The following is a 23,787-nucleotide window of genomic DNA, read 5'->3' as shown; positions in this document are numbered from 1 at the left end:
AGAATTCTCCCCGCTAACCACTGTTATGCTGGAGTGAGTAGAACAGTAGCTCCAGATTTCCATAGAGAGCATGCTTGGCGGGAGGAGGTTCAACAAAATAGTCTAGACATGTAGAAACAGCAGATTTAATTTGTATTTGAATGCCTTTACTGTTACCAGATTGGAAAATGTTATTTTCTAGAGCTACATTATAAAACACTATTTTTTCAGTACTACAATATTATTTAAATATTTTTCAATAAAATATACCAATCATCAAATTTTAAAGAAAATATTGTTTATTTTAAAATATTTAATGGCTGAGGCATGAACACATATGGCAACATAATGAATGCGGAGTATATTAAAATCAATAAATACAATATTTTATCTACACATGCAATAACAAGGCAAAGAAAAAAGCTATTTCTCTCCGTATGTAACGGTTAGGTGAACAATGAGTTATACCATACATACATTTTCACATTGGATCTTAGATCGAATGACAAAGTACCAACTGTATTACACTATACCAGTAAATTCTGCAACTATTGAGCACTGCATGTGGAGTCAGAGACCACAGCAATATCTTATGACAGAGTGCCCTCTTGTGGTGAGTCTACATATGAGTGACAGTGGAAAGCAGAGGGCTTACAAAGCACAACTTTGAACAATTTCAAGTCAATTTTCACAAATCATTTTACAAGGAGTGGCACTTAAGTTCATGATCAAGGAATTGCAGTCAACGTACATCACAATTTGAAAGAAGTTAAAACGGTATTGAGATCAAGAAACAAACCAATGCAGAAATATCATGGCCATTCTTTACAATGACCGTACAAGTATCTACTACTAATATGCGATTTAAACCTGTATTTTCAATGCTTTTGGCTTTAAATCCAACACATTTACAACTAACATTTCTGGAGTGTGAGTCCCCATACAACCTTGGCATATCACTACACATTGTTCAGTTTCTGTTGTGTACCTGAGTCAAGAGGACAATGACAAAAACTCCCTCTGTCCAACCGGGTTTCAAATTCAAAGGAAAGAAATGTCATTATTAATATATGAACAGATTCTCAATAATCTGTCGAAGCCACATCCCTGGGGAAAAAAAGACTGCTAATCAAGGTAGGTACAAAGAAAACGCCTTAACAAAGTTACATTTTTTTTTGACACCTTACGATGGGGTCATGGTCTGTTTGTAACGTAACAAGAACGTTGTACAAGAGGAGGCAGCAAATCAAGTCTATGAGGTAGTGCCAATTAAGTACTTCATTGCACTAAATATCAAGGAGTGTAATATATATATATATATATATATATAACTGTATATGACTTGGATCACTTTGTCTTCTCTGCCCAATCAATATGCTATTGTCTGGAAATGTTAATAGTATGGATATGAAAAAAATACAGATTAGGCTAGGAAAATTCAGATAGGGCACATATACTCCCTTAATTTTAAGTATGACATTAAAAAAAGGATACTGTCACTTTAAAATATACAAGCTATTCACAGAATTAACAATAAGGCTTAACCATGAAACCACTACCACTGGTGGTATTAAAACAATTATAAAAAATAATTACAAATATGATAAATGTTAAATGTTAATCCGTCAATGTTAGCACTACATTGTACATTACTGTACATTTACTGTACATTCCAAGATTACGTACACATCAGACTGTTATATATTATAAGACCATCAATAAACCAGGAACTAAAGCAATTTGGAGATATTCTTACTTTAAAAAAATCATTACTTCATTTACTACAATACAGTGAAATGTATGACATGGAGCCCTGTAATACTGCAATGCAACTTCAAGATTCACATTCGTTAGCTTTTAGCACAAACCACAGAATTAAACGCTTTAGTCTCCACCTGGCGTATTTAGCTACAAAATGTATGTACGAGGGGAATCGTGAGTCAAGTACGCCCCGACGACAGTTACTGCTGCTGCACAATAAGTCTCAAACTACTCCTTGCGAGACATTGCAGCCTAAGAACACAGTGTAAAGTTAGGCTTACTCTACGCTGTACCCAGAAACAAGGAAATGCTTAGATCCACACAGTAAGACTGAAGGCAAGCGCAAACGACCATGCGAGGTTCAAAGGCTTGGCTGTACACAGGCCACATGACACATTCTCCCTCTCTCTTTAGATTCACTAGATGCCTGTGCATGGGACCAAGGTGAGCCCTCCCCTTACAATATACAGCGCTTCCAGACCTGTCACAACTAGCGCAGCAAAAATGCTATCCATTATGGCACAGAGGGTAAAGGATATAGGGTGTGGTGTTGCAGCTGCTACGTGAGGATGTGGGCCGTGGAGGGGATGGAAACAAACTCGCGCAGGATGTTCTTGGCCGTCTCCAGGTTGTTCTGGGCGATCATCAGGGCCTTCTGGATGTCCTGGAACGAATAGCCCTGGTTCATCAGACGTTCTATCTCCCCGTTGATGGGTAGCTCCGCACCAGGAACTGGAGAGGGCCCTCCGGATGCTCCTCTGGAGCCCGCTGATGGATTGGCAGCAGCGGGCAGGGCCTCTGGGGTGAGAGGGCGGGGCTGCCGGTCTGAGTTGACCCGGCGGGGGAGGGGCTTAGGAGGGCGCTCGGGGTCCTGACCTGGTGCAAACATAGCTGAGAGAGGAGAGAGATGGTGTTTGATAACTATAACTCTGTTATAGCAAGAGAGTGAAAGGATTGAAAACACTAATGCTAAGCTACATACAGGGATCCATGGTAGACAGGCTGTCCATGGAGAGGCACCTGAAGGCAGCCGAGGTGCCGGTGACATCAGAGAGGGTGCGCCTGGCGGGGGTCGGGGGAGCCTGGGGTCGGGGGTAGTCATAATCATACACATCCTTTGCCTCAATCTCCTCTACTGCGAGGTGCAGGGGAACCGCAGGGGGCGGAATGAGGTAGTCTGGATGGAAACCAGAGAATTCAGGGGTAAAAAAAAAGATTACGTGATTTTAATACCCCAAATACAGAATATACATTTTCTATGTGCTGAGATGCATGATAACTGGCTTAACAGATAACCTGATCAATGGTGGGGATCAAAATGAACTGTTATCCAATCGTGGCCACATTCATTGCGATAGTAGGTTTCTGGGCAGGTATAGAGTAGCAAAAGTTTTTTTGTGATTCAAGCCCAAGTTAGATGATGGATTTCTGATTGTACAAAGGCATGACTTGTGTAACTTGATGTGCAATCAGAAAGGTGAGAAAAGAGATCCTTAATTCATCTCTATGTACCGGACTCTGGGGGCTGCTGTGGCAGGGACAGGGCGGGCAGAGGCTCAGCAGCACTAGCCTGGGCCTTGATGTTACACATGGACTCATACACCTGAGGGTCCTCACAGTCCACATCACACACCACAGTTCTAGGAGAGAAGGAAGGTGAGAGAGAGAAAAAGAGGCAGGGATGGAGAAACAGAGAGGGAGAGATGGTGGGCAGAGGGAGGGGCATCAGAAAAACAGTAGTCATGACCCTGTACTGATTTTAGAGATTTAAACCATTTAGGAAATACATACATATTTCTAGGATGGTACAATCATAATCCACTGGGCCACCTCGTAGTGACAGTCTTGAGTGCTCACCGTGAGTCGTGGTCAGTGGTTTGGGGCGGTGGTGGTACGACAGCCCCCGCCATGGCCCAGGAGGGTCCTCCTGAAGGGAGAGAGGTGGGGCTCATGTATTCGTTCTCCTCGTCACTCCCAGAAGACTTCTCACCAGTAGACACCCGTTGAGGTGTCCTAACAGACAGACACACAGTCAGACACTGAGGCAGGTAATACATATGACACACTTGAATTCCTGATCAATCATACCATGAGACACAAACAAGGGATATAGCCAATCAGTTTTAGTTTAATCAGTTTATTAAGTACACAACCCGGTTCACGAAAATGGTTCGCTCCTACAGACAGTGGTCACGTGGCCGTAGCTTGCTATATAAAGCAGGCGGACAGGCATCAAGGCATACAGTTACTGTTCGACAACTTTAGAATGTGCAAAACGAGTGACTTAAGCGACTACTTAGTGCCAGGCGCGCAGATTCCAGTATCTCAGAAACTGATTTTCACGCACGACAGTGTCTAGGGTTTACCGAGAATGTTGCAACAAACAAAAAAACATCCAGTCAGCGGCAGTCCTGTGGGTGAAAACAGATTTTTAATTTTTTTTTATTTCACCTTTATTTAAACAGGTAGGCAAGTTGAGAAGAAGTTCTCATTTACAATTGCGACCTGGCCAAGATAAAGCAAAGCAGTTCGACACATACAATGACACAGAGTTACACATGGAGTAAAACAAATATACAGTCAATAATACAGTACAAACAAGTCTATATACGATGTGAGCAAATGAGGTGAGATAAGGGAGGTAAAGGCAAAAAAAGGCCATGGTGGCAAAGTAAATACAATATAGCAAGTAAAACACTGGAATGGTAGAATTGCAGTGGATGAATGTGCAAAGTAGAAATAAATATAATGAGGTGCAAAGGAGCAAAATAAATAAATAAAATAAATACAGTAGGGAAAGAGGTAGTTGTTTGGGCTAAATTATAGGTGGGCTATGTACAGGTGCAGTAATCTGTGAGCTGCTCTGACAGTTGGTGCTTAAAGCTAGTGAGGAAGATAAGTGTTTCCAGTTTCAGAGATTTTTGTAGTTCGTCATTGACAGTAGCGAACTGGAAAGAGAGGCGGCCAAAGAAAGAATTGGTTTTGGGGGTGACCAGAAAGATATACCTGCTGGAGCGCGTGCTACAGGTGGGTGATGCGATGGTGACCAGCGAGCTGAGATAAGGGGGGACTTTACCTAGCAGGGTCTTGTAGATGACATTGAGCCAGTGGGTTTGGCGACAAGTATGAAGCGAGGGCCAGCCAACGAGAGCGTACAGGTCGCAATGGTGGGTAATATATGGGGCTTTGGTGACAAAACGGATTGCACTGTGATAGACTGCATCCAATTTGTTGAGTAGGGTATTTGAGGCATTGTAAATGACATCGCCGAAGTCGAGGATTGGTAGGATGGTCAGTTTTACAAGGGTATGTTTGGCAGCATGAGTGAAGGATGCTTTGTTGCGAAATAGGAAGCCAATTCTAGATTTAACTTTGGATTGGATATGTTTGATGTGAGTCTGGAAGAAGAGTTTACAGTCTAACCAGACACCTAGGTATTTGTAGTTGTCCACGTATTCTAAGTCAGAGCCGTCCAGAGTAGTGATGTTGGACAGGCAGGCAGGTGCAGGCAGCAATCGGTTGAAGAGCATGCATTTAGTTTTACTTGTATTTAAGAGCAATTGGAGGCCACGGAAGGAGAGTTGTATGGCATTGAAGCTTGCCTGGAGGGTTGTTAACAGAGTGTCCAAAGAAGGGCCAGAAGTATATAGAATGGTGTCGTCTGCGTAGAGGTGGATCAGAGACTCACCAGCAGCAAGAGCGACATCATTGATGTATACAGAGAAGAGAGTCGGACCAAGAATTGAACCCTGTGGCACCCCCATAGAGACTGCCAGAGGTCCGGACAGCAGACCCTCCGATTTGACACACTGAACTCTATCAGAGAAGTAGTTGGTGAACCAGGCGAGGCAATCATTTGAGAAACCAAGGCTGTCGAGTCTGCCGATGAGGATGTGGTGATTGACAGAGTTGAAAGCCTTGGCCAGATAAATGAATACGGCTGCACAGTAATGATGGCGGTTAAGATATCGTTTAGGACCTTGAGCGTGGCTGAGGTGCACCCATGACCAGCTCTGAAACCAGATAGCATAGCAGAGAAGGTATGGTGAGATTCAAAATGGTCGGTAATCTGTTTGTTGACTTGGCTTTCGAAGACCTTAGAAAGGCAGGATAGGATAGATATAGGTCTGTAGCAGTTTGGGTCAAGAGTGTGTCCCCCTTTGAAGAGGGGGATGACCGCAGCTGCTTTCCAATCTTTGGGAATCTCAGACGACACGAAAGAGAGGTTGAACAGGCTAGTAATAGGGGTGGCAACAATTTCGGCAGATAATTTTAGAAAGAAAGGGTCCAGATTGTCTAACCCGGCTGATGTGTAGGGGTCCAGATTTTGCAGCTCTTTCAGAACATCAGCTGACTGGATTTGGGAGAAGGAGAAATGGGGAAGGCTTGGGTGAGTTGGGGGGGTGCAGTGCTGTTGACCGGGGTAGGAGTAGCCAGGTGGAAAGCATGGCCAGCCGTAGAAAAATGCTTTTTGAAATTCTCAATTCTAGTGGATTTATCAGTGGTGACAGTGTTTCCTATCTTCAGTGCAGTGGGCACCTGGGAGGAGGTGTTCTTATTCTCCATGGACTTTGCAGTGTCCCAGAACTTTTTTGAGTTAGTGTTGCAGGAAGCAAATTTCTGCTTGAAAAAGCTAGCCTTGGCTTTTCTAACTGCCTGTGTATAATGGTTTCTAGCTTCCCCGAACAGCTGCATATCACGGGGGCTGTTCGATGCTAATGCAGAACGCCATAGGATGTTTTTGTGTTGGTTAAGGGCAGTCAGGTCTGGGGAGAACCAAGGGCTATATCTGTTCCTGGTTCTAAATTTCTTGAATGGGGCATGCTTATTTAAGATGGTTAGGAAGGCATAAAAAAATAGTAAAAAAACAGGCATCCTCTACTGACGGGATGAGATCAATATCCTTCCAGGATACCCCGGCCAGGTCGATTAGAAAGTCCTGCTCGCTGAAGTGTTTCAGGGAGCGTTTGACAGTGATGAGTGGAGGTTGTTTGACCGCTGACCCATTACGGATGCAGGCAATGATCGCTGAGATCTTGGTTGAAGACTGCAGAGGTGTATTTAGAGGGCAAGTTGGTTAGGATGATATCTATGAGGGTGCCCCTGTTTAAGGCTTTGGGGAGGTACCTGGTAGGTTCATTGATAATTTGTGTGAGATTGAGGGCATCAAGCTTAGATTGTAGGATGGCTGGGGTGTTAAGCATTTTCCAGTTTAGGTCGCCTAGCAGCACGAGCTCTGAAGATAGATGGGGGGCAATCAGTTCACATATGATGTCCAGAGCACAGCTAGGGGCAGAGGGTGGTCTATAGCAGGCGGCAACAGTGAGAGACTTGTTTTTAGAGAGGTGGATTTTTTATAGTAGAAGTTCAAATTGTTTGGGTACAGACCTGGATAGTAGGACAGAACTCTGCAGGCTATCTTTGCAGTAGATTGCAACACCGCCCCATTGATGAGAGGTCGAAAGAGAATGGCAAGAACCATGCAAGCTAACATGCGTGTCACAATCCGACCAATAATGGCGCAGTATAACAGTGGTGTGCAGAACGGCATCTCAGAACGCACAACTCGTCGATCTTTGTCTTGGATGGGCTATTGCAGCAGACGACCACACCGAGTTCCACTCCTGTCAGCTAAAAACAAGAAGACCCGGCATCAGTGAGGCCCCCCCTCCTGAGTGGCGCAGTGCCACTAGATTCTGGGTTTGATTACAGGCTCTGTCGAAGCCGGCTGCGACCGGGAGACCCATGGGGCGGCACACAATTGGCCCATCGTCGTCAATGTTATGGGAGGGTTTGGCCAGGAGGGATTTCCTTGTCCCATCCCGCACTAGCGACCCCTGTGGCGGGCCGGCCGCAGTGCACGCTGACACGATCACCAGGTGTACGGTGTTTCCGCCGACACATTGGCGCGGCTGGCTTCCAGGTTAAGTGGGCATTGTGTCAAGAAGCAGTGCGGCTTGGTTGGGTCGAGATTTGGAGGACACATGGCTCTCAACCTCTCCCGAGTCCGTATGGGAGCTGCAGCGATGAGACAAGACTAACTACCAATTGGATAGCACGAAATTGGGGAGAAAAAAGGGCCAAAAAAATTCCTGGTCCGACAAATCCTGGTTCATGTTCCATCATGCTGATTGCAGAGTCAGGATTTGGCGTAAGCAGCATGAGTCCGTAGCCCCATCCTGCCTGGTGGTGTACTGGTGTGGGGAATGTTTTCCTGGCACCTGAGCGACTAATCAAAATTTAACATCTACATTACATCCACACATATTTTATCCATATCTATACAAATGCCATACCTGATTGCCAAGGAGTAGATAGCATTGGTCGCTGCCAGTGGCTTTGCTCTGGGGATGCAGTCACTGTCACTGGGCCCGTTGGTCTGTGGCAGGGCCTTGGCAACAGGCCGGGGAACCATGTAGTTGGAGGCCCAGTTGGGCTCCGGAGGGGTGCATGGCAGGGGTCTCCTTTGGAGCCGGCCCTCTGTGGGTCCAAGGGGAAAGGGACGCTCGGGTGGGGGAGGTGGGGGTAACTCTCGCAGGGCAGGAGGGAGAGGCAAAGGTTTGTCTCTGTGGAGGGCTGCAATCTGGGGAGAGCACACATTAATATGACTGGATGAAATTTATAATTGGAAATGAATTTGAAGTCGTTATGGATTAGAGTGTCTGCTAAATTAGTTAAATATAAATGTCACATGACATGCATGGTCAGACACCATTATATACATAAGAAAACTTGAATTTGATTAAGTGATTGATGGATTAGGTCCTCCACTTGCCTTGGGTGTGGCTCCTTGGCCAAGGGCCCCTGGGGAGCTGGGAGGCCTCTGCGGCACCAGGTCCAGCCGGGGGGGCACGGGGGGCAGTGGCGTCACAGGGGAGGGTGGACGCTCCACCTGAAAACACACAGGGGAGACATTAAAACAAACTAGAGAGGCCAGACTGTTTCTACAACTTATAGATAGAGGAGCTGTTTTTGTTGTTGTTGTTGATTTACTGGGTGGTGTATCTGATTGGCGAATTCTGAAAACGACCAAGTCTTTTATAGATTGCCTTTTCACATTGAGCACATAAGGAAACAATTATGTTGCGAGATGGTGTGTGTAGGAGAAAGAGAGAGAACATGACAAAGTCTGATTCCAGATGGTGGCTGGGGGTGAGGAAGTCTTGCCTTGGTGCAGGCCAGCCTGCTCATGTTGAGGTGGGGGTCCTCCAGGCGCTCGTCATCGTCCTCATCGTTGCTCGGGGAGACTGACAGGGAGCCCCCTCCCTCCGCCCCGTAGGGTCCCTGGAAGCTGGGGAAGGAGGCCCCGCTGCCGTTGTTCTTGGGGCGGAAGGGGTCCACCACGATGGGCTCTGTGCCTTTAATCTCACAGCGGCAGAACGGACAGCCCTGCCCCTCTGACTCCTAAAGAGAGAAAAATAAAAAATAAATAAAGGAGAGGAAGAGGGGAGAGTAACAGTACAGGACCAAAATATAGTAAATCCAGATCAAATGTATAAAATACGTGAGTGAAACAGACACTCCTTCAGGGTGAAGCAACTCTGGGACCGACCTGCCAGGCAGTGAGACAGGAGGTGCACATAAGGTGGCTACAGGGCTCGATCTTCACGTCCTTGTCATTCTCGGCACAGATCTTACACAGCTGGAATGTGGAGCCCATCTCACAGTAGAGCTCGTACTGCTCCTGTAACACAGAGAAGAGAAAGGAGACAACAGAAATGTCAGAATATCTCAGCGCATGCATACTACAATTGAACAAATATTTCCTTTTCTGATTTTAGGAAACAGCCATCTATACAGACAGCATTCTGACTTGAGAAAGACGTACATAAATCAAGTACACAAACGTACGTTTAGGGCGTTGTAAGCTATGGAAAATTACAGTAAGCAAACTTTTGAGTCACACAAGTGAATCTGAAGTCTGAATTACGAACTGTACTTTGTGGACGTGAGTGTCTGACCTGTGTGACTTTGATGTGGTCCTGTGGGGAGGGCTCACACAGGCCTGTGAGGTCTGGGTTCTGGGTCCGGCCGTCTGGGAACAGGTAGCTGGACAGAGAGAGCAACAAACCAAAACATTTCAATGGCCAGTTGAAGCAACAGGCTGTATGATTTCCTGTTATTTCAACTAATGTGCAATTCTGTGGTGACTTGAGTTTATAGTCTTAGAAACTGATTTCAACCACTTTCAGAGGAAACTTCATAACAGATTCAGCAAACGCCTTCACTGAACCAGAGAAGGTAGTAGTTGGTCATTCTTTCATCTTGGCTATGTCATGGTACTCACAATCCCTCCCTGTATCCGTCAATGAGGGCCTGGAAGAGGGGCTTGTTGTGGGGGATAGTCTGCAGAATGTTCCCATCTGCAGTGACGTAGCCAATGGCCCACTGGCCCAGCCGAGTGCAGCTCAGTCTAAAGATATAGCTGGGACAGAGGGAGATGTGTGATGTGTGAGGGCCTGTCGTAATTTGCAAACCGGTTGTACATGTAGAATGATCCCTGAAATACAGCACGCCGAATGAACGGCAGACGAACGGTAGATCCAGAAGGCGAGGTCAGTACAGCTGTCTCAAAGCTGGGACCGAGAGACTGAAAAACAGCTTCTATCTCAAGGCCATCAGACTGTTAAATAGCCATCACTAGCACATTAGAGAATGCTGCCCTATATACATAGACTTGAAATCACTGGCCACTTTAATAATGGAACACTAGTCACTTTAATGATGTTCACATATTCTGCATTACTCATCTCATATGTATATACTGTATTCTATTCTACTGAATCTTAGTCTACGCCGCTCTGACATTGCTCATCCAAATATTTACACTACCATTCAAAAGTTTGGGGCCACTTAATGGCCTAACATCAAATTGATCAGAAATACAGTGTAGACATCGTTAATGTTGTAAATGACTATTGCAGCTGGAAATGTCTACATAGGCCCATTATCAGCAACCATCATTCCTGTGTTCCAATGGCACTTTGTGTTAGGTAATCCAAGTTTATAATTTTAAAAGGCTAATTGATCATTATAAAACCTTTTGCAATTATGTTAAAACAGCTGAAAACTGTTGTTCTGATTAAAGAAGCAATAAAACGGGCCTTTTGACTAGTTAAGTATCTGGAGCATCAGCATTTGTGGGTTCGATTACAGGCTCAAAATGGCCAGAAACAAAGAACTTTCTCCTGAAACTCGTCAGTCCATTCTAGGTCTGAGAAATGAAGGCTATTCCATGCAAGAAATTGCCAAGAAACTGAAGATCTCATACAATGCTGTGTACTACTCCATTCACAGAACACAGAATTGTCTCTAACCAGAATAGAAAAAGGAGTGTGAGGCCCAGGTGCACAACTGATACAACGGGTACTATTTAATGAAGCTGCCAATTGAGGACTTGTGAGGAGTCTGTTTCTCAAACTAGACACTAATGTACTTGTCCTCTTGCTCAGTTGTGCACCGGGGCCTCCCACTCCTCTTTCTATTCTGGTTAGGGCCAGTTTGCACTGTTCTGTGAAGGGAGTAGTACACAGCTATGTATGAGATCTTCAGTTTCTTGGCAATTTCTAGCACACATATATACACATATATATATATACATATACACATATATATATATACATATACATATATACATATATACATATATACATATACATATATACATATACATATATACATATATACATATATATACATATATACATATACATATATACATATATATATATATATACATATATATATATATATACATATATATATATATATATGTATATATATATATATATATGTATATATGTATATGTATATATATATATACATATACATATACATATACATATATATATATATACACATATATACATATATACATATACATATATACATATATATATATATATACATATATACATATATATATATATATATATATATACATATATATACATATACATATACATATATATATATATATACACATATATATATATACATATATATATATACATATATATATACATATACATATATATATATACATATATATATATACATATATATATATACATATATATATATACATATATATATATACATATATATATATACATATATATACACACTTTCGCAAGGCACTGTATTCGGCCCCCTTGAACTTAGTGACCTTTTGCCACATTTCAGGCTTCAAACATAAAGATATAAAACTGTATTTTTTTGTGAAGGATCAACAACAAGTGGGACACAATCATTTATTGGATATTTCAAACTTTAACAAAAAAAATCAAAAACTGAAAAATTGGGCGTGCAAAATTATTCAACCCCTTTACTTTCAGTGCAGCAAACTCTCTCCAGAAGTTCAGTGAGGATCTCTGAATGATCCAATGTTGACCTAAATGACTAATGATGATAAATACAATCCACCTGTGTGTAATCAAGTCTCCGTATAAATGCACCTGCACTGTGATAGTCTCAGAGGTCCGTTAAAAGCGCAGAGAGCATCATGAAGAACAAGGAACACACCAGGCAGGTCCGAGATACTGTTGTGAAGAAGTTTAAAGCCGGATTTGAATACAAAAAGATTTCCCAAGCTTTAAATATCCCAAGGAGCACTGTGCAAGCGATAATATTGAAATGGAAGGAGTATCAGACCACTGCAAATCTACCAAGACCTGGCCGTCCCTCTAAACTTTCAGCTCATACAAGGAGAAGACTGATCAGAGATGCAGCCAAGAGGCCCATGATCACTCTGGATGAACTGCAGAGATCTACAGCTGAGGTGGGAGACTCTGTCCATAGGACAACAATCAGTCGTATATTGCACAAATCTGGCCTTTATGGAAGAGTGGCAAGAAGAAAGACATTTCTTAAAGATATCCATAAAAAGTGTTGTTTAAAGTTTGCCACAAGCCACCTGGGAGACACACCAAACATGTGGAAGACGGTGCTCTGGTCAGATGAAACCAAAATTGAACTTTTTGGCAACAATGCAAAATGTTATGTTTGGCGTAAAAGCAACACAGCTCATCACCCTGAACACACCATCCCCACTGTCAAACATGGTGGTGGCAGCATCATGGTTTGGGCCTGCTTTTCTTCAGCAGGGACAGGGAAGATGGTTCAAATTGATGGGAAGATGGATGGAGCCAAATACAGGACCATTCTGGAAGAAAACCTGATGTAGTCTGCAAAAGACCTGAGACTGGGACGGAGATTTGTCTTCCAACAAGACAATGATCCAAAACATAAAGCAAAATCTACAATGGAATGGTTCAAAAATAAACAAACATATCCAGGTGTTAGAATGGCCAAGTCAAAGTCCAGACCTGAATCCAATCGAGAATCTGTGGAAAGAACTGAAAACTGCTGTTCACAAATGCTCTCCATCCAACCTCACTGAGCTCGAGCTGTTTTGCAAGGAGGAATGGGAAAAAATGTCAGTCTCTCGATGTGCAAAACTGATAGAGACATACCCCAAGCGACTTACAGCTGTAATCGCAGCAAAAGGTGGCGCTACAAAGTATTAACTTAAGGGGGCTGAATAATTTTGCACGCCCAATTTTTCAGTTTTTGATTTGTTAAAAAGTTTGAAATATCCAATAAATGTCGTTCCACTTCATGATTGTGTCCCACTTGTTGTTGATTCTTCACAAAAAATACAGTTTTATATCTTTATGTTTGAAGCCTGAAATGTGGCAAAAGGTCGCAAAGTTCAAGGGGGCCGAATACTTTCGCAAGGCACTGTATATATATATATATATATATATATATATATTTTTTATATATTTTTTTAAATCAGCCGTTTCCAGCTACAATAGTAATTTACAACATTAACAATGTCTACACTGTAATTCTGATCAATTTGATGTTATTTTAATGGACAAAAAACAAGGACACTTCTAAGTGACCCCAAACTTTTGAACGGTAGTGTTTATATTCTTAATTCCATTCCTTTAGATTTGTGTGTAGTTTGTGTATTGCTGTGAAATTGTTAGATTTTACTTGTTAGATATAACTGCACTGCTGGAGCTATAAACACAAGCATTTCGCTACACCCGCAATAACATCTACTAAACATGTGTAAGTGACCAATACAATTGGATTTGAGATCAACCTTCAGTGCGGTGTGTGTGGTCAATAAGGGGAGTTGTGAGTGTACATGATATATTTGGATGGTCTGTGTGCCTCACTGTTTGTGTGTTAGTGTGTATGGAAATGCATGCAAGTGTGTGTATGTCATGTGTATTTGTCTCACCTGCCAGGCTTGTGGATGAACCTCTGAAGCCGGGCCTTGACCTCGTCGTAGGTGAGGAAGGCCATGTACCCGGAGTGTGTGACAGCCAGACTGTTCCAGTTTCTCAGGAGAGATGACCACGGCTGCACAATACAACACACAAACCACGGTCAAAACATTGACAACAAATCATAATCCTAGTTGATACTAAAAAAACACTTGTTCCCACTGGGATTCAATGCCTCTGACCTGATTACGGGGAATATGTCACTGGCTTACTAGTGCTCTTCCATAATGTCCCTAGGAGAGCAGCATAACGTCATGGCAGGCTTTTTTTTGCAATACTCGACTTGAGTGGGTTGAGTCACTGAAGTGATCTTCCTGTGCGGCTTTGCGCCCCCTCAGGCTCGTGTGGTGGAGGAGATCTTTGTGGGTAGTAAGTTGGTGGTAGGGCTGTTACAGTGACCGTATTACCACCACACCGACTGTCACGAGTCATGACATTCAAATTCCACGTGACCGTTTAGTCACGGTATTTAGGCTTCTACAAGCTCTGATGGTCATTAGTAGCCTACCAAACTTGTTAACTGCCTGGTACTCAGCATTCTATTATCCCTCTAATCACTGACATCAATGCAAATGTAATCAAAAATCTAATCAAACACTTCATGAGAGCCCATGAGCTCATGTTGCGCAACATTTCTATATGCTTTGCAATTGCTTGAGAACAGAGTGATGGCCTCTATTAAAAAGAGGAGGATCCCATCAGCTTTCTATAGGCTAGGCCTACTAATATATATATCTCAGCTTTCCTAATATTAAGCACATTGCTTCTCTTTACAACAGGAGTTTAGCCTACCTGACTGGCATTAAAATTAACCACGTGAAAAGCATCCTCCATTCGCTATTTAAGTGGATAGGTGACAGATATTTTTCCAGCTGCCCCTGTTTTGAGACAGCGCATGATAATGGTCCATTCTAAATCAAAACAAATTCAACACATTATTTAGAATATGGAAAGACCAGATTAATACAAAAAAAAGTCTGATGGGTGACAATAGCCTATCACTTGTGAATTACAGTTGAAGTCGGAAGTGTACATACACCTTAGCCAAATACATTTAAACTCAGTTTCACAAGTCCTGACATTTAATCCTAGTAAAAAATTCCCTGTCTTAGGTGAGCTAGGATCACCACCATATTTTAAGAATGTGAAATGTCAGAATAGTAGAGAGAATGATTTATTTCAGCTTTTCATCACATTCCCAGTGGGTAAGAAGTTTACATACACTCAATTAGTATTTGGTAGCATTGCCTTTAAATCGTTTAACATCGGTCAAGCGTTTCAGGTAGCCTTCCACAAGCTTCCCACAATAAGTTGGGTGAATTTTGGCCCATTCCTCCTGACAGAGCTGGTGTAACAGAGTCAGGATTGTAGGCCTCCTTGCTCGAACACACTTTTTCAGTTCTGCCCACAAATTTTCTATGAGATTGAGGTCAGGGATTTGTGATTCCCACTGCAATACCTTGACTTTGTTGTCCTTAAGCCATTTTGCCACAACTTTGGAAGTATGCTTGGGGTCATTGTTCATTTGGAAGACCCATTTGCGACCAAGCTTTAACTTCCTGACTGATGTTTCTTCAAAATATCCACATAATATCCACAAAGCACCCCCACAACATGATGCTGCCACCCCTGTGCTTCACAGGTGAGATGGTGTTCATCAGCTTGCAAGCTTCCCCCTTTTTCCTCCAAACATAACAATGGTCATTATGGCCAAACAGTTCTATTTTTGATTCATCAGACCAGAGGACATTTCTCCAATAAGTACGATCTTTGTCCCTACGTGAAGTTGCAAACCGTACTGTGGCTTTTTTATGGCGGTTTGGAGCAGTGGCTTCTTTCTTGCTGAGCGGACTTTCAGGTTGTGTCGATAGAGGACTCGTTTTACTCTGGATATAGATATTTTGGACCGGTTTCCTCCAGCATCTTCACATGGTCCTTTGCTGTTGTTCTGGGATTGATTTGCACTTTTCACACCAAAGTACATTTATCTCTATCAGACAGAACGTGTCTCCTTTCTGGGCGGTATGACAGCTGCATGGTCGCATGGTGTTTATACTTGCGTACTATTGTTTGTCCAGATGAACATGGTACCTTCAGGCATTTGGAAATTGCTCCCAAGGATGAACCAGACATGTGGAGGTCTACAATTTTTTTTCTGGGGTCTTGGCTGATTTCCCCACGATGTCAAGCAAAGAGGCACTGAGTTTGAAGGTAGGCCTTGAAATACATCCACAGGTACACCTCCAATTGACTCAAATTATGTAATTTAGCCTATCAAAAGGCTTCTAAAGCCATGACCTCATTTTCTGGAATTTTCCAAGCTGTTTACATCAAGTCACAGTCAACTTAGTGTATGGCACAATCAACTTCTGACCCACTGAAATTATAAGCTAAATAATCTGTCTGTAAACAATTGTTGGTAAAATTACTTGTGTCATACACAAAGTAGATGTCCTAACTGACTTGCAAAAACTATAGTTTGTTAATAAGAAATTTGTGGAGTGGTTGAAAAACGTGTTTTAATGACTCCAACCTAAGGGTATGTAAACTTCTGACTTCAACTGTACTGTATATATTATGATGCCCAGCTTAAAGCAAACAGCGCATTATTTTTTTGCGACTTTTTAAACTTATAGCTCATGTAGCCTAGCTCATAGGCCTATATGTTTCGATAATGTTTGTATCACAACTAAAGTGGCCAAATAACTTCTTAAAATAAAGCACTTTAATCTGTTTTACAAAGGGTGTAGAACCTAAAAATGGCATACATACGTAGTGCTTGAGTTACAAGTTTGGAAAAGATCATTTTCACCATAAAAATGCACCTTTATAATAAAAGCAATAGATGCTTATTTGCATTTGTGGTCACTTTTCAGAATGGTACTTTCCTGCTAATGGAACGTTAGTGCTTATAGCCTACTGACGTGTGAGCATTGCTGTGCTTATAATGTGAAGAAATAGCCTAATTGTTTATCTTAAAATGTTGATAAACTTTGTCATCTGTTGCGTCAGGCTCATTGCTTAAAAGAGTTTTTTTGATGCTAGTGGTTGTATTAATTTGGGATCTATTGCATCCCACAACTGTCCCAGATAATATCTGGAATATTTATTTCTCGCACAAAATTAGAGTAGATCAACTTTTGTACTATGGGGTATAGTAGATTAATATAGGCTAATGCTTTTGCTGTTCGTTAGGCCTAATCATCTTCTTGGCTGACGAAAAGTAAATGTGGACAGTTCTTCCAATATCTTCAATATGCGCCTCGGGAATTAGATAAGGACGCGCCCTGATGTGTCTGTCTTCCAATGTAGCCTGTGAGAAAGACCCGATCACGTGATGGAGAGGTGCTTCGGCAGGCAGCTGTGAGAAGCAAATTATATTTATTATATTCAGCCTAAGGGCACTGGCTGCAAAAGGCACAGATTTCTTTTCGGGGGCATTAAGGCCACACAAAGGGGATGAAGCCAGAAAATTTGAGGCATTATCAAGTGCTTGTCAAATTGTGAGTGAGGGAGTGATGAAGTATTTACAACCTGTGCAACAACAAAAAGTAGAGCTCATGCCTTTCATGCAACTTTTTTCAAATCACCATGCGTCACATCATGCAGCTTTAGAAATTATTAAAAATCTAAACATATAGCCCAACATTTGTATCACAACTAAAGTTACATAAATAACAGAATAGGCGCATGTGCGCACTCCCTCAAATCATGTGGAGAAAATATCCTTTCTATTTTATTCAGCTATGTTCAATTGTATTCTTTATACTATAAAATAATGCCACGGAATTCTAAGCAAATCTTATCTGCTAAATGAACTAGTGTAGCCCACAGGCATTTGGCATAACCAGATCAGGACCTAACATAAGGACAACTCGGTATGCTATTCTGTTCTTCTGAAATAGACTGCCCTTTCTTCATATCATGTTTCTCTAGACCTGTTTAAAATAAATAATGGATTTATTGTGATGGTGAAGACTATATTACATGGATTTATTAGACTTTAAAAAAGTAGATGGTCCAAAGGCCTGCATCAGTGACTTGTAGGCTATGCTTGGAAGCCAGGAGATGCTAAATGTGTTTATGTAAATTAAAGGTCAATTACCATGAGACCGGCAGTTATTTGCTTGACAATCACCGGCGGACAAAATATCATGACCACCCGCCCTGGTATGTTGATTTCCCACTAGTGGTGTGGGGGCTGTGCTTTGGCAAATTGGGTGGGGTTATATGCTGCCTGGTTGGCTCTGTCCATGGGTATCGTCGGAGTATCTATTCTGCAATAGTCTATGTGCCGGGGAGCTAGGGTCAGAGTGTCTTATCTGGTGTCCTGTGTGAACTTAAGTATGCTCTCTCTAATTTTCCCATATTTCTCTCCCCTCCTGAAGGACCTGAGCCCTAGGACCATCTGGCCGGATGACTCCCGTCTGCCCCCGTCCCCAGTCCACCTGTTCGTGCTGCTGATCCAGTTTATGCTGTTTCGCCTGTGTCTATGGAACCCCGACCTGTCCACCAGACAAGCTATCTTGTCCCGGACCCTCTCCCTCCCGCACCTGCTGTCTTGACCTCTGAATGTTCAGCTATGAAAATCCAACTGACATTTACCCCTGAAGTGCTGACCTGTTGCACTCTACAACCACTGATTATTATTTGACCCTGCTGGTCATCTATGAACTTTTGAACATCTTGAAGAATAATCTGGCCTTAGTGGCCATGTACTCTTATAATCTCCACCCGGCACAGCCAGAAGATGACTGGCCATGCCTCAGAGCCTGGTTACTCTCTTGGTTTCTTCCTAGGTTCCAGCCTTTCTAGGGAGTTTTTCCTAGCTACCGTGCTTCTACATCTGCATTGCTTGACATTTTTGGGTTTTAGGCTGGGTTCTGTATAAGCGCTTTATGACATCTGATGATGTAAAAACGGCTTGATAAATACATTTGATTTTGTCCTTCACCTGATATTTACTACAACTGTGGTCACCAACCATGGTCTGGAGAGCTACAGGGCATGCATGATTTTGTTCCAGCCCAGCTCTAAATCCCCTCAATGTCTTGATGATTAATTGATTATCATGTTCAAGCTGATGCGTTAGTGGTGGGCTGCAACAAAAGCCAGCATACCCAGTAGCACTCCAGGGCCACTGGCTGGTAACCACTGCTGCACTACATTGGTTAAACATTTACAAGCATCTCCAGTTCAATTCTCAAGGCTAATTTGAGGAAGTAATTTTGGTTTCAGTCTGCCGGGAGTCAGGCTGTGGAAACACTTGTGGCCTCTGTGCACACACAGTCGAGGGAACTACTGTAAAGGCCACGCACAGTCAGAATACTGAACACGTACTGACTGAACTTTAACCATCCCACCCTAAATAATGATACAGCAGCTATTTCTACCTTTGTACTCACATGTCCTTATGGCCTAAAAAAAGTACCCATGGTTGAAATTAACCACCCACACAGTGGTGTCACAGGCCTTTCCTTAGCCACCTCCAACAGTTTTGTTAACTTCTACAGTGAACTCTACATAGCAGTTGAGCTCTGTATAGATTTGGCGCCCCAGAGAGAAAACAACTTTGTGACTGTAGAAGGTAATAAAGTTGCCGTTGTGCTTAAAGCTAGAATCCTTAGTTGCTACATCTATTTTTGGAAACGTCCAATGGCAGAGACGCAAGTTGCTTAGGGTGGTACCTTAATTATTAAATCAATGACTCGGTGACCATGTCAAAGTAAGTGGTCCTGAATGCACTTACTGTAAGTCACTTTGTATTATTTTAGCAGATGCTCTCACCCAAAGTAATATGATAGTGAGTGATTCAGGAAAGGAATGGGGAGCAGTGAAAGCACATTCCCTATTTATTGGTGGTGGAATGGGTGCAAAACTATTTTGGTCGTGGATGAGTTGAGTTTCCCCCCATACAATCTAAAGTGTTTTAGGCACCTGGAAAAGCGTTATACAAATGCATCCATCACCATCATTACTTGAGTTTGAGAAACTTAAATGCAAATGCATGCAAATCATTACCTGGAAGAGCCTGGTGAAGATGTCAAACTCGAAGACAGAGATGTAGTCGTTGCAGGTGAGGTCGATGGTAGACTTGAGAGCCATGGCTTCCAGGCCTGAGCTGATTGGGTGGAACTCATGAAGAGACTGGCGAAACGTCCTCCATGGAACAATGGTCCTACAGAGGGGAAAGCGTTTAGTGATACAAAAGTTGTATTTATCCCCAGGCATGTTTTGGTTAAGCGTTTAATTTTAAGGACATTTTATATAATAGATGAGCCACAAAAAAAAAAACTCACTTATCACCAAAAGACCTTCTCCAGAACTCAGCGGCGTCAGCTTTGGTGATGCGGAAGTTGTCTCCTTGGAACAGGCCATTGGGAAAGATGGCTTTTAGCTCAGCCAGCATGTGGCTGAATATCAGCGACAGCTTGGTCAGGTTTCGCCTATGGAGAAAGGGTATCTTATATCTCATCTTAGCAAATCAGGTCCTCAAACAAACCTCATATATCCCTGAGGTTGACTAATGGTAATGCATTCTCTTGGCTATACTACAATTAGGCTAGGTAGTATAAGCCTAGCCGCTTAGGATTGGATAATAAATTCACATTAGTCTACTAAACTAATACCTTTGAGTGGGGACTGGTATGCAATACCAACTGGAGTATTCACTACAGGCGATCAAAGGGAAAGTGCAATAGAGAAGCAATTGCGTTTGATTCAATTACATTCATCTTACTTGCTCACCCATTCAGTTGTAAGAAAGTGTGATGAGCTTCTTAGAAGTGTAATCTGTGTGGTGGTATATGCTGGATACAGCCTGGTGGGTTTATCTTTAGACCACAAAAGTTTACACAGGGTCTAAACATTTTTATTTATTTTTTTACATTCCTCCGAATACTTGTTAAGATGTTCACCCTCAGAAAAAAACTATTTTTTCCAACCAAACTATTTCATGTTGTATACAAGTACTAGCACGTCCATTTCCTATAATGGCTCATGCATTTGTGCTACTTGTGAGTAAGAAGAATCACTGATAGCATCATTGCTTTCACAGAACTAGAATGAGATTACAGTTCTATGATTGCTTCACTGAAACCTAAAGTAAACAGGATGGGTTTTAGCTTAGTAGTGTCTTTTTGATTAAAAGAGGAAATATACCCTAAACAGATCTGGTCATCATTTAGCCTAGTGGTTCTTGCATCACTCAGCTTTACAGAACATTAGCTGTACCTAAATAACGAAAAATGTCCAATTCCCATTTTCTAGTATTTTTTTGTGTGTAAATGGTTATAAATCGTTGCAAATAACACAACATGTGCTTTATTCATAGGACATTGGATTGAGGTGTGGGGTAGTTTCTTGGAAGAAATTCAAAACACTGATCACACAGCATCTCCCACTAGGGCGTTCCTATTTTTAAGCTTCACTCAAGAGTAGGTTAACACTGCTGAGACATGCATAAATGCTCTTATACCTCCCAGCAAGTGGTCAAAATCACTTGAGAAACTCTTTGAAAATAAGATATACCAGTCACCTTGATACCGAGAAAAGAAACCTTTGATAGGAACTAGGCCTACTATTCAAGTTTGGTTCTAGCCTTAAAGCTGAACAACAAAAAGCAGAAACAGACTGGCACCCAGCAGGCTCAATATCCTCCTACATTTTACCTGGGCTGAGAGTTCTCCTCATACATGCGCTCCTTTGCCTCCTTGAACAAGCTCATGGTCTGCTTGATCTTATTGGTCAGGTTCTCCATCACCACCCGGAAGTACTCGTTCTCCCCGAGAATCTCCATCTTGCCCTCGTAGCGGGACAGGATGGTGCGCAGGTGCTGGTAGGTGTCTGGCAGCAGGTCCAGGATGTAGGGGGGGCTGTTCTTCAGGGCCACCTTAGGGTTCTGGCAGAGACGTACCACCTGCGTGGGAAAGGGAGGATGAGACGAGGTCAGAGGACCCTGGACGTGTTTCTCCAACGTGCATCTTTGTGAAATTAAACTTTAAAAAAAAAATAATATTTACAGTCTGGTTGATGTTTATATTTCAGCTGGTTCACCCAACCAGGCCTAGCCAGTACCTTGCTAGTGTCTCAACTGTCCTTTTTGAAAGTACACCAAGTAGTCCTTATCATCTTTGTTTATAAGCACTTCGCTATACCTGTAATAACAGCTGCAAAATAAGTGTACCCAACCAATAAAATTTGATTTGAAGAAAATATAGTTGATATTTTTACCACACCAGCAGTAGGAAAGGGAACAGACTATTTTGAAGGCCTGTCATTTCTTCTAGTTGTGTCAAATGTAAAATACACGTGAAAAAAAAAATTGTTGTAATATCTGAATAGGCCATTTGACACATGGAACTGGTAAGCTTGTGTTCATTCAAACTGGAGTGAGCGAGCAAAAGAGGAAGGGTGTAATAACCACCTGATTGTTAGTTCATCAGACTTTGAAAACAGACTTTGTTGTGAAACTGAATAACTGTTTTCCTGCCAAAGACAACTTGTACACTCTGCTTAAGTCAAAATTGCCCAATCAGCATAATTGGTAATTGTGGCCATTTGGGGAACAATGTATTGGAGCCCATTTTATAAATAAAAAAATGTCTGAATATGTTACCTTCTTTTTGCAGAATAAATAGTTGTGACTTAGCATGATCAGTCTTGTGGTAATTGCTCACCGCATATAAAAAGTACACCGTCCTATTGTTTTGCTATTGCTACACTATGGACATTTGCAAAGCTTGAATTTCATATTCTGAGTATTTAAATGGACAATTGCACTACCTATTAAAAGGACTTAACATAAGACCTGAGGAAATTAGATGGCTTGTTACCTACCTTATCCATAAGTTTCCAGCATTTCTCCACCATTTTCTTGTCTACCACCGCAGGTTGGGGAGGCTGGAGAGGCTGGTGATTGGGCTGAAATGCGTCCTTCATCAAGCCGATGAGACCCGCGCCCCTCCTCGGATTTCCTGCCATGCTTCTGTCGCCGGCCGGGGGAGAGCCCCGGGGCTTGGAGGCCGTCAATGAATGACAATTCTGGGCACGTATTTAGTAACCACGGTAGTTGCCGATCTCTATTGTTCTCGAATAAAGACAGTAATAACCACACAAATATCACAAGACGAATTAATGGATGGTAAGCTTGCTAGCTAGCTGATTTAAAGTCTTCATCTGCCCTCTCCTTTCGTCGGAAAAGACAGGCGTTTGCATAGTTCAACCTCCTGCCTGGTTGTTCAATTTGTGACCCGTCTGTTATATTTGTGGACAGGCTTGGATGAACACAGGGCACACGCAAATACAAAAGCGTATTGATTAAATAATAATAATAATATTGAGCTAAGTATACTGGCTAATTTCTTCAGACGTCTAGCTAAATAGGAGCGTAGCTAGCTTGCTACTATTTGTCTGTTTTCTTCCTATGTTTCAGTTTTTTTTCCGCCTGTAGAGCAAATCGGGTAACTTCCGGTTTGGAATGTAGCTTCAAACGTAAAAAAGTATATATATATATATATATTTTTTTTTAAGTCTTCTTCTATTGTTTTATGGAGGTCGCAAACCAACGTTAGATGTGCATGCCGCCACCTACTGTGTGTCCATCTACTGTTCTGGAGCATTAATTTTCTCAATTAAGATAGTATCAACTCCGGTGTCCTCTCTCTGGCCTACTTTTGAAAAAGGTCAAAGGTAATCAAGAAGAGGCGGCGAGGAGAGGGAACGTGGACTAAAATGCTCTCCTATG

The 23,787-nt window shown here is 42.3% G+C and overlaps 1 protein-coding gene across 1 annotated transcript; it reads right to left on the bottom strand.

Moving 5' to 3' along the window:
• Positions 1–255: 255 nt before the first annotated feature.
• On the bottom strand, positions 256–23,536 carry LOC112257934 (E3 ubiquitin-protein ligase CBL). The gene is made up of 15 exons (XM_024431882.2): positions 22,881–23,536; positions 21,713–21,960; positions 20,342–20,488; positions 20,064–20,220; positions 13,997–14,118; positions 10,028–10,165; positions 9,702–9,789; positions 9,293–9,424; positions 8,908–9,144; positions 8,516–8,632; positions 8,037–8,323; positions 3,598–3,753; positions 3,253–3,380; positions 2,723–2,917; positions 256–2,631 (listed from the first exon to the last, which is right to left on the bottom strand). The coding sequence occupies exons 1-15, from the start codon at positions 23,022–23,024 to the stop codon at positions 2,300–2,302; spliced, it is 2,628 nt and encodes an 875-aa protein (XP_024287650.1). The 5' UTR covers positions 23,025–23,536; the 3' UTR covers positions 256–2,299.
• Positions 23,537–23,787: the final 251 nt, after the last annotated feature.

The sequence above is a fragment of the Oncorhynchus tshawytscha genome, linkage group LG09 (genome assembly GCF_018296145.1).
Source record: "Oncorhynchus tshawytscha isolate Ot180627B linkage group LG09, Otsh_v2.0, whole genome shotgun sequence".
Lineage (NCBI taxonomy): Eukaryota > Metazoa > Chordata > Actinopteri > Salmoniformes > Salmonidae > Oncorhynchus > Oncorhynchus tshawytscha.
This window is presented reverse-complemented; position numbering and strand designations above follow the sequence as displayed.